The following is a 12738-nucleotide window of genomic DNA, read 5'->3' as shown; positions in this document are numbered from 1 at the left end:
GGCAAAGTAACCCTTTATAGAATTGGATGTAAATTAATACTGCAATTTTAAAAAAAAATTGCTGGACAGATAGAAAATTGGTGCATTAATATTTATTCTTTATGTTAGTTAAGGCACCATAGTTTTTAATGTATTTGTATAATTCTCTTATATGTATTCTGTTATATGGAGCAGCTACACAAGAAAGTACTGTGATGCCGTTCACTAAGCTAAAGAGTAAATGCTGCTCAGTCCATTAGGAGCTGACCATTGAGTTTCAGCTGACTGCTCTGAATAAACATTTCCTGCTTTGCTTGTAAAATCCGCTGCTGCCTCCTCTTGCTTACAAACTGTGAAGGCTTCTTGCTCTTCAAGCTTCTGCGACCACAGCTTCTGAATGCTGCTACTTATTCCTAATGCAGGTAATGCCACTGCTTAAGGTGTTGCCATTAATCCTACAACCGACAGAATATTTTAAAAAAATAAAAATATGCATTTACCCTTATATGCACGTACGTCTTTCTTTGGCCGTTCAATGGACGTTGTGTTACCTAGCCTACCCCTTATTTTAGTTCATATAATTTGGGATAATATTGTATGTTTTAAGGTTTTATTTTAATTATGAAAGGTCCTCTTTAGCATACAGTATACATAAAAAAAAAAACATTCATGTTAGTGTGGTCCCCTAAATGTAATCTTCAGTGATGTATAGAGATGAGCGAACCGGGGTCGGGTTCGAGTCCATCCAAACCCGAACTTTTGATATTTGATTAGCTGGGGCTGCTGAACTTGGATAAAGCTCTAAGGATGTCTGGAAAACATGGATACAGCCAATGACTATATCCATGATTTCCCACATAGCCTTAGGGCTTTATCCAACTTCAGCAGCCACCGCTAATCAAATGCTGAAAGTTCGGGTTCGGATCGACTAGAGCATGCTCCAGGTTCGCTCATCTCTAGTGATGTACATTTTTTATGTAGTTGTAAGGAGTTCTGAGCACAGAATATATATGTATATTTTATAAATGTATTTTATATTTTCATCTTCGTTTCTTCATTCATCTTCATATCGTCATTTATATTATTGTTATATACCGCTATAATTAATTATTGTTATTAACATTAGATTCTATGTGTTAATTATTGAAAAGAACTGTGAAAATCACATTAATACAGGGTTTTTTTTTGGGGGGGGGGGGGGTAGTAATCTCTTTTCCTTCCTGGTAGACACCACTGTGTAAGAATCATTTATAATGGGGCAATCATATATTCCATACATCATCCTATACTTCAAGAGGCTGACCAAATGCTACTTATTGAAAGCATTAGTCTTTGGAGTATTGGCTTCCTACTCTATTATCATCTTCCTATTATGTAGTGCTACCCAGAAGACATGGTTCTTTTGTATTACTGCCTTTAAGGGCACCCTTGGTATTATGTATATTACAATACATATATTATTAAACCTTATGTAGTCAATTTAAACACCAATTCAATGTTCCTGCACAAAGGAATTTCAAAATTACTATCACCATGTCTACAACCATGTAGGAGGTTGTACAGGCATATAGGGGCATATACATTAACTTCATACATATATATATATATATATATATATATATATATATATATATATATAGTAGGTAGATTCTTCAAATATTTTTTATTTTGCCATTATTCACTCCTATTAGATTGATACAACTGTTTGCAACAGTTACATTCCTTTTTTTAACTGATCCGTAAAAATAAGTTAAACACGATGTAATGCCCTACTGTGGGGACCTCCAGTGATCAAACATACTATAAAGGGAAACTGGGCTATACTTGTTTCATTCCCCTGCAGAGCCATGCAGGCAATGGAGCATTACACAGTTGTCTTCAAAATCAGTGGACAGTGTATGAAACAGAACTACCTGGTCCTCCAAAGGGAGAGATGGTCCTTGTAATAATTCCCCATTTGGCTAATTTGATGGATGCCCTGAATGCAGAATTCCCAACTACTAATATAGACTAAAACTGTCTGAAAATCTCATTTCTAAAAGAGATAACTCCCTTAAATCACAGAGGGAATGAAGGCCACATTCTGCTCTCTTTCTGTCACATACTGTAGATGTTTCTTCTCTTTCATTTCTATACTTTATAGCCTTGGTCATGGCCCATCATTTGATTAAGATGCAAAGATCTAACATAAAGGGAAATCCGCAATTTCTCAGCATCTTTAACCCTTTCACGTCAACCATACAGCTATATACATTTCTACTGCGGATGCCCTGTACAGTAAGAACGTGTATAAAATGAGGTGAATGAGGTTTTAATGGGTGCAGGGCTGCTTTAATGTGAGCAACCCCACACACATCTAGGGAAACTTATAGGCTATGTTTACACAGACTTATAGGCTATGTTTACACTTTATTTGCAGACTGTTGATGTGGTTATTTCTTTAGAGATCTATCATAAGACACAAGCTGTTACATTTACAACAAGACATGATGATAAGTTGATTTCATCCTTATACGTGAATTCTTACATGACTGGTTTTCTATATTCTTAAAGCCACTGATTTTAACTATTGGACTATTGACTATTAGAGTTCACATTTTTTGTATTTTTAAAGTGCACCTTACTTTCCACTTCCCACCAATTGTGTCTGTACCCCTGCTGTAAGTCTTGAGTTGTCTAGGTGACTTTCCACTTGGCCCTTTCTTGCCATTAGCACAGGTACTTTAGACACATAAATTTGCTATAGGCTGGCAATGCAGAACATTATTTGTAGTTTTGTCAATAATTATCTGTTTATAGAATTGGGAGCACTCTTCCTATCACAATAAACCACCGGGAAAGCATGTTCAATGACAACGAAATAAAAATCATTTCCCTGGCATAAGCGAGACTCACAACCAAATGTTTGATCATCAAGATCCTGGACACCGTGTACGGTTAGGAAAGCACAATAGGCGCCTGTCCCCTTCAGATGAATGCTTAATCGTTATTCTTATACACCACAAAATGAATTGGTGGGTTATGAAATCAGAAAATGAACGGTAGTCGGGTTATTAATAGAGGATTTGGAAATAAGCCATGAAAAGAATCAATGCTTTTTTTCCAAGTTAATTTAATCTGGCTGCCTTCCCTGCTGGAGAACAGTCTGATTTCTTTTTGAGACTTTGTTTTCTGCCACCTCCTGAGCATTCTTACAATATGTTTATGGCTCATTTCAATGTTAGAAGCTTAAATAGCTTTTCTAGGCCTAACTACATTTAAAGTTCAGAACTATTTTTTTTATAGGAAAAGGAAAAAGGATGCATTTTAGATGATTGTAGTTAACCTCTTCCCTCTTAGTAGCTCACCCCCAGCACATTTACATGGATTTCTAGCTATAGTAAAGCACATATGATGCCAATGTGTTTAGAAACAATCTTAAATTCTACATGAATAAATGGTTTATTGTCCTATTAAAGCCTATAATTGAGGAGATATGATGTCATTGTTTCAATGTACACCAGAAGATCCTCATAGTTTGCACAGAAATAAGTGTACCCTAATGTACATTGAAATTTACTTTGGCTTCATCGAACCCCATGAAGTTTAGACCACCGGGACAAAAATGAACTTGTAAAGAACATTGAAATGGTCATAACATAAAGCTTAATGGCATCACTAGCTAAGTGCTTACAGTTTTGGCACTGCCACTTTGCTCTTTATGCGGAAAAATGAACTCAACTGGACAATTCATCTCACGTTTGTGCATTCATATAATGAAGGCAGTTTGGACAAGGCCCTGGCATATGACAGTAGCCCATGTGCAGGAACGGTACAAGTTTACAACTTGCAAACATATGCCCATCTGTTTAATTATTATTAAAATATAGTCTTCTTACACAATTGTCAAATATAGTAAAAAACAAAAAACAAACAGACCATTAATAACTATGGTTAAAAGTTGTGAAAACCCTCTGAAAAGAGAAGGGGCACTCCCTCTTTTTGGAGAGAAAGCATGTTTAATCTCCTGAGGCGACAAGCCTTCTTTACCATAGGAACTGTAGACCAGTGTCAGCAGATGGTTATGGCAGAAACAGTTGAGGGCTTAAAAAAGTAAAAAAAAAAATATTAGATAACAAATAAAATAATTCTTGTTTTGAAGCCATCCAGCCCAGTAACTATTTGAGATCAGAGTGGGGGGGGGGGGGGGGGATTTTCCTTTCAACTCAAGCAAGTGATTTTGTGAGCCCAAGAAATGGCTGCAGAGGGTCTTATTTTGATAATTGAGTGACAATTCAAGTGGCAGGTGGCAGGGAACTAATAGATTATTCAAAAACTACTGGGAAAATCATGTAAAAAGTTAAAGTAATGATAAAACCATGTCTTTCAAATGCATCAAAATACTCATCACGGTACCCCCTCAGTTACATCATGGTACCCCTTCATAATCTTTGTCTTCAGTATGGCTCAACCTCTTCTTCATATTTGCGGGAGGCACCCTTCTTATTCATCCTCCTCAGCATGACTCCCCTTCTGATTTTCGGTTAACAGCATGGCTTCTTTCTCATTTATAGCCCCCCAGCATGGCTTCTCTCCTAATTGTAGTCCCCGGCTTGGCTTTTCTTTTATTCATAGTCCCCAGCATGGTTCCCCATCTGTATTATTTCCTAGTTGCCATTATGGCTCTCCATTCATTTCTGGACCCCCCTCCCCAGTATGGTTCCTGCCTTAGTACTGTGATCTACGTCTACAGGATTTGGACCACATGTACATCCATTTCATGGTCTTTTTAAAGGTTTCCCACTAAAATATTTGATAAAAAAACACTATTGGTTTTAGCAGTTGCCCTGCTGATAAAGGAGCAGCCTCTACCGACTGCAGTTGGAGGAAAACTGGTCAAAGAAATAATTGACAGGCGAGGCTTTCTGAAATGAATAGTATTCTTGGGAGGTTTTACATATATATATATATATATATATATATATATATATATACAGTATATATATATATATATATATATATATATATATATATATATATACAGTATATACACACACACACATATGGGTAAAATAAAATTGTACAGACTTTTTTGAGTAAAAAAATCCATTACTGCTTTCATGACAAGGAGGATGATCATTTAATAACTACTGGATTGTCTCTTTGCTAAGGAGTTCTTGATCACCAAATTGGACTGTAAGCCTGCATAGTACAGGGAAGGATTAATCTATATATAAGTTATTTTGTGCTTTCAGCATTTCATAAGCTGAAATATGACTTTTTCTGTGCTTTAGGCAAACAGTAATAGAGGCAATTTACTTTGCCGGCTTTTTCATTTGAAGATAACATGTCAGCCAGCTAAAAAAGTAAAGAATCAGAAATTCTTCATAAAGACATACAAACTTCAGTGATTTATACTTATATTATACAGCTGTCATTTGGAGACATCAGATCTGAGATTTGTCTGATCTACTTACTTGAACATTTGATGAAATTTTGAAAAATAATGAAATGTATAAATGCCAAAAAAAAAGCATTTCAACCATTTTTTTTCCTGTGTGACAGTGTCAGTTGGATATGAATATGAGTCATGCCCAGACCTCATATTATGGGAGCGGAGGACAGTCACCTTGCAAGGCTTTGAGATGGATTCTTCAAATCTTGGAGGATGGACTTTTAACAAACATCATATACTAAATCCTCATAATGGTAAGAACATCTTACAGTAACTGTACATTTACGCTTAGTAAATGGTTAAACATGAACATAAGGAAAGTTAAGCTAAGAAAATGGAAAATAACAATAAACAAAGTTAAATTTTAACATAGTAACATTTTAGGGCTTGTATTATACCTCCATGTCCCAATGGAAGCAAAGGAACATTATATGTTATTAAACATTATATTTTAGAATCAATGAAGCCGCGTCACAGAGGGAAGATCAACACATTGGGGGCCGGTGGGCCTAAATGTCAAGTTCCATTTAGGCCCACCGGCAACTAAATTTCAAGTCCCCACTCTGTTGCCAGCATTGGGGCATACTGTAAATAGGGAAACACCAGGGTGGCCCCTTTAAGTAAAAGTCTAACTCTGTTGCTGGTGTAACAACATAAGACAAGGGTTACCTGAGAACTTGAGGGGCTACATATCAGGGAGGTTTGGTGTTCTCTCAACAGGGAGGCACCCCTTGGCAACAGGCTTCTTTCTCTGGAGAGAGGGATATCTGGCTATTCCCATGTTTTTAGACTAACAACTGAGACTCCACTGACCCCTTCTTTGTATATTCAAATTTTTAGAGGGCAATCAGTGGAGACTCTTCAATGAGTACTCCATTGCATTTTTTCACTGATTTCCCTGAGCTCAGTGATTGTTGTGTTTTGTGAGTCCATTTAACAAGAAATAATAAACTAAGAACATAAAGAAGTCTTTGCCTTGTGCTATATAATAAAATACTGTAAATAAATTAGAAATGTGTTGTAGTGTAATAAATACTTAATTGTATAGTTTTTATCATTGTGGTACATTGTGCTTTAACGTTACTGTGAATTAAACTATGAGCAAAGTTATACAACTTATGCAGATTAAAACTGTGAAAATGTTGTTCAATTGGAATTATGCTTAAAAGTTCTGCGGAGAGAAATCGATTTCAGCTCTGTACATCTGTTTATTCATCCATAGGCAGATTCTGCTGGGATTTCAGATTACAACTGGAACATTATAACCTTGCTGATATACATTAATTTTCATATTATTTAATGTTTATATAAAAATGCAATAAAGTTCAATGAGCCTCTCACAAACAACTCAGATGCGGGTGTCAAGAATCATTACAGTCAAGAAGCATACAATTCATTGGTACTATTATGATAAGAAAAGGATGACACCACTAGAATATTATTGTCTAGATTAAAAGTCTCTGGTACGAAAACCCCTTTAAAAGGGTACTCTGGATGGGAGGCAATGACATCCGCTTACCTCCCTGGTTCCAGCACTGGGTCCCACATCACGCTGCTCTGGTTCCCAGCCACTTCCTGGTATATGATGCGGCTTTAGGCAGGACATTTCAAGCTCATTCAGCCATTCAGCAGCAGAGGCGAGACCCTGCTACAGCCACTGAATGGCTGAGTGGGCTTGAATTGTCACGTCTCAAGCCGCATCATAGACCAGTAAGTGGCCCAGGACCAGAAAATGTAGCAACGTGATGCGGGACTCAGTGATGGAACCAAGGAGGTAAGTGGCCATCATTGCTTTCATCCACCCTCTCCCCAGCCATAGTGAAAAAAGCCCTTCCGCCCAGAGTACCCCTTCAAGGCTGTGTTCCCATGATGAGAAAGGGCAGTTACTTAAGGGCAAAAGGTGACCTTTTCTTAACGATGGCTCCAAATAATGATCATGAACTAACTTGTGGTTTTCATTTCACAATAAAATCCCTTCGTGGGAATTTAGCATGAAGTGATTTTACCACTATACCAAGGAATTGGCTTTGGGTGCCAATACACACTCATTTGTCCAACATCTAGTCTTCAGGACTCTACTGTACATATGTATGCTCGTCTTAACCAAGAACATTGTCAGATCCCATCTCCTATGGGGAAAAAAGGAAGATAAAGTCAGACATGCCAGATCCTTCCATCCAGTGAATCTGCTGTCAGATCAATCAAGACACCCTTATACATGAGAAATCCTATCAGGGCCTTTAACTCAGGATTCCATCTAAAATTGGTCAATTACCACAAGGAATATATGCATACTTTCAAATGCTATACATGTTTCCACAACGTACTAATAAGCTCAGACAACAACGGCCAGAATTAATGGTCATGATCATTAATTCCGGACGTTGTTCAAGCTTATCAGTACATAGTGGAAACACAGCCTAAATCAGCAGGCAGGTTGTTTCAACAGAGTCGTCATCTTCCACAGGGTAGATAATGGCGTTAAAGACCCATGCTACATGTCGATGTAGATGAGATAAAAAATAAGATAAAATTATAAGGTCTTTATGGGTCTTATAATTCCCTTACATTTATCATATTTACTTCACTGTTTCAAGTCTTCCTTAAACCTTTTTTAAAGATCAATGCACCCTTGCCATTATTATTTTCTCTTTCTGTTAATACACAAAGGCTTTACATGAATGCTGACTTACACAAACTTATTATATTCATCTTCTTTGCCATATCTTTTTTTTTTTTTTTGAGTGTGTAAAATGGTTTTTCAAGAAAGTGTCAAGTTGATATTTAATGAACCTCTCAAAACGGAGAGATTTTATAGTTAAGTACTGCAGCCATTTGATTAGGTCACCATGAAGTGTACTATAAAGTCACCTTTCTGCACTGACTGCGAGGACTATTTCCTCATTGCCATAAGACTGCCTCCTAGTAATATTACTGAATATAACTGTTATCTGTAATTCCTATTGCTATAAATTGTTATTAATATAATGCATTCATAATGTTGAAAGCTTTGACCTTCATCAGATTGCCCCAAAGTAAATGTTCATACCTTGGCTTCTTTCCAGTTTATAGTTTTAGAAAGAACATATATTATGCTTTGACAGAATAAGAGTTTCTTTTTTGGCTTGGTGTTATTTTGGTTTCCTAGAATGGTTTATGTCACTGCTGCTGATCATATAAATTATGATAGTAGTTGCAGCTCTTTCGCTTGGGTATTTGATCATAATTTGCTATACGTTATAAGCTTTATAATTGACACTTTAAGCACTACTGTCATTTCCGTCCTAAGCTTATTGGTGCTCTACTCCAGGCAAAACCATGTTACCTTCCTACATTGCTAGCTTGGCTGCAGATTACAGATTTTTTGGTGCAGATAATGTGCTCTCTCATTTGTAGAAAGATTATCAACTATAAAACTTTTAGTAATTATGCCCCTGGAAATATCTACAGCTCAGTCGGGAGTCTTCACCGGTATTATTGTGGTCTGTGTTCACATTGCATGTATTGTGGAGAATTTAAAAATGGCTCTGAATAACTAAATAATAGGAGAGATTTATCAAGCAGCGTTACAGTAGGAATGTACCATACTGCCTATAACAACCAATCACAGCTTAGCTTTCACATATTAATGAGCCCTATTAAAATGAAAGCTGAGCTGTGATTGCTTGTTATGGACAACAAAGAACTTTTTTTTTACAGTAAGAATAATTGATAAATCTAACCTATTTTCTACATAACCTAAAAAAAAAATAGTGAAAAACAATATTAAATCTGATGATTATTCATTAAGTTTAAAGGTGAAGTCTGGCATTTTATAAAATCTGGCAGCCGGCAGAGATGATTTTGGTACTAGCTTATCCCTCTCTGTGCCCGCGGTGAGCTGAGGGACTGGCCTCAGGACCTCCACCGGCTCCAGGATCTCCAGCGCTGACACATCACGACCCGGCTGATGAAATGGCCACTCCAGTTACTAATTGGCTAAGCGGCCAGTGCATCAACTGGGACAGGCCTTTTCCTGAGTTGTGATGTCATCGTAACTTGGGGAAAAATGTCTTCCGGCAGGGGTCCCGAGGCTGGTCTCGTCGCAGGGAGAGGTAAGTTTGTACTTGTAATGAGTTTCACACTGGGGATTTGAGGTTGTGAATTTCAGATATATTTTAGATTAGTTACTAGCACTAGGGAATCTTGCCTCACCTAACCATGAGTGAGGTATTCTTAAAGGGAATCTGTCAGGTCCTTACTAGGTACAGAGCTGCAGATTCAGGCAGATAGCTGAGGTATTTCAGCTTCCAAGGAAAAGTGCAATTTTATAACTTTGAAAATAACCATGGGCAAAGACAAGGCATAATAACGATGAGGAGGGTGGGGAGGAAGGACGGAGAGGTGGTGCCAGCCTAATGCAGGTACAAATGTATGCCCCGGCCGTTAGACACATCGCTGCCGGATTAAAAGTTGTTTTTATGACAATAACTGCCTACCCTGCCGAACGGTGCAAGTGGTTAGGGGGGTCAGATTGTGGGTACAGAGTCGCTTTAATGATTCCACCACTCCCCTCTAAGGCAATGATCATTTCACCCAGGCAAACTATGCGGCCATGTATGCACAAGGCAGTGGCAGCGCAGTCACAGCGGGACACAGATACACATGAGCAAACTGTTTTAAACCCATTACATATCTGGATACACCACTTAGCCCAAAAGAGATTTTTCCGTAGTAAATAGTGACATGAATCCTGTCAAGGCAATAATGCTGAAAAATTCATGTGAAACTCTATCCCTCGTGAGTTCATATATCCAACATTTTTCATAAATAATTGCTTAGTGAGGACATGGCACAGCTATTAGAATTACTGCCATGCAATTCTGGGCCAATAATTTCAGTACTGACAAGGGAACCATCTACATCGAGATATTAGGCTGCATATCCCGGATCATAGTTCAAGTCTCTCTGTGTGGTTCTTATGTAAGGAAATTAGACTATAAGCTCCATATGACAGAGACTGATGTTCTATGGGATAACGCCAGGATTCTATAGATGGTTGATAATACCTATAGTCTAGTCTAATGCACTTAGCTATAAAACTTGGATGAAGAATGTTTAATATGTAATATTGCACTGTTTTATTAAAATCTCAGTATATTGAGAAATTGTACATTAATGCATGAATTTCTTATTAGGGATACTGCACAAAGGAGATGGAGAAAATATATTCATATCACAGCAGCCTCCAGTGATTTCTACACTGATGGGAAATGGTCTGCAGAGAACCCTCTCGTGCTCTACTTGCAATGGACCAGTACATAACAACAAGCTCTTTGCTCCTGTTGCTATGGCAACGGGACCTGATGGTAGTATCTACATCGGAGATTTCAACTTTGTAAGACGAATACACCCATCGGGAAATGTCATAAGCATTCTAGAGCTTCGGTAAGACTTATGTTATCTATATGGAATATATAACATCTACTGTCCTATATAACAGTAGACAATCAGTTCCCATACTCTTGTACAGTTTTGTTATATTCTATTGCATTAGGCCATGTTCACACATGGTATGAGACCGGCCGTTCTGTGACCCAGCCAGGTCACAGAATGGCTGATGTGACTGAAGATCATCAACGGCCAGATGATCTTCATTTCTGAGAAATTCGGATTCAGGCATGCGGCAGACCTGTGTGCGCCCGCATCCCAATTCACCGCTGCACACAATGGAGCATGCGGCCATAAACTGACATGTTCTGTGCAGCCCTATTTAATGAATAGCGGCCGCACAAAACTGACATGTCAGTTTTACGTGCAGCCAGATGGAATCCCGGCTGGACCGTATACTATGTGTATACGCTCTGGATGGGATTCCATTTATTAAAATACAACGTATGTTTAGCATAAATCTCAGCCGTTGTTGCAAATTGCAACAACGCCTGAAATTTATGCTAAACATACGTTGTGTGAATATAGCCCTACAGTGTATATTCTAAACAGAGAGCAGTGCAACTGATATGAGCAAATTTCAATTATCAGGAAGCTTGGGAGTAGAAGAGAAATTAGGGTCATAAACTGCAGGCAGGAAAACATCCAAGATATCAACATTTATGATAGTAGTAATTGTCAATCACTCAATGCATTACACCACTAGCAGCTACTAATGGCAGACAGTTGTTTTACTCCCATTGCTATGGGTGAAATGGTTGGTTCTTATAATAAGTGTCAAGGGAATCAATAGCAATAGATTCCTGTTTTTAAACATCAATATAAACATTCTGCTTTATTTCCATCTAACGGGTTTTTATGCTTTTAAAATCTAATGAAAGCATTAAAGTGTTGTTGTGCTACAATGTAGCAATTTTATAAGAACGCTTCACTTTTGGCAAATGTAGCTCATTGTATAATGAAAGGTTATAGAATTTTCCACTATATTTTCTGTATTTTTCAATCATTTTAATAGATCAGATTATACATGTAGACAGCACTCTTAAGTGAATCCAAATACTGCTGTAGTTAGTAACCAACAAATGCCAACTTTACACTGAAGTCCTTTTCAAGGCAAGCTTGAAACATGTTCTTTTATTATCTGTTTTTATTTTTTATATATTTTTTTTTTTTTTTAATTTTTACTCTATGAGAGGAGACACACAGATTGTTATCTAAACAAGGTATTTTTCTTATATTCATACTTGGCACTGTTTCTGTGCTATTAGGAGTTGAACCCCTATGCTAATTAGGCATTTTGGTGCACCGGCTGGGCCGGATCGGGCGGTTCAGTGCAACAAACACCTAATTAGCATAAGGATTAAACTGCTAATAACAGGTTAGATTCTTCTAACCTGCTGACAGTTTCCATTTAACTAATGGAAAGGTAAGGCTGGACACATCTGAACTTTTTGCTTAAACTACTACACAAGCCACCCATAAATGAATGTAGTGACAGCCATGTCACACTCAAAAAAGGGGGAAGGCAAACCATAGAGGAAAAAAACTACTATAAAATTCTCATGAAATATAACACCACATGCATTTTTAGCCATAAATACATGTTTCATTATGAAATGCACTTTTTCATTACAGTAATAGTAAATTGTTTATTATATTGGTATATCTCCTATTCACATTCACAATGGGCATATAAACATACTACAGTGATCAAAGCTTCCGCTGGCAATATCAGGAGATAGAAACTGCTAAACTAAATTCCTGATTTAGACACAATCCCTTTAACTGACAAAAAAAAGTAAACTAAATAAATATTTAATAGCCCCTGAGGTTCGGTACCTGTACAGTGTCAGGTCAGCTGCTATTGGTAGGGAAGTACTTAGTGTAAGAAGAGG

At 37.5% G+C, this 12738-nt stretch overlaps 1 protein-coding gene across 5 annotated transcripts in view; it reads left to right on the top strand.

Annotated features, from left to right (window-relative positions):
* The window catches only part of TENM1 (teneurin transmembrane protein 1), a 316457-nt gene that overhangs the window by 205311 nt on the left and 98408 nt on the right, over nt 1-12738 (top strand). For all 5 annotated transcript variants that reach the window (XM_069986814.1, XM_069986815.1, XM_069986817.1 and 2 more), the window contains 2 exons: nt 5524-5667; nt 10591-10840. In XM_069986814.1, coding sequence (XP_069842915.1) covers nt 5524-5667; nt 10591-10840 — 394 coding nt within the window. The remainder of the gene's footprint in view (nt 1-5523; nt 5668-10590; nt 10841-12738) is intronic.

This window comes from Dendropsophus ebraccatus, chromosome 10 (assembly GCF_027789765.1).
Source record: "Dendropsophus ebraccatus isolate aDenEbr1 chromosome 10, aDenEbr1.pat, whole genome shotgun sequence".
NCBI classification, from domain to species: domain Eukaryota; kingdom Metazoa; phylum Chordata; class Amphibia; order Anura; family Hylidae; genus Dendropsophus; species Dendropsophus ebraccatus.
Note: the sequence above shows the minus strand (reverse complement) of the source record. Positions and strands in the feature narration are given on the sequence as shown.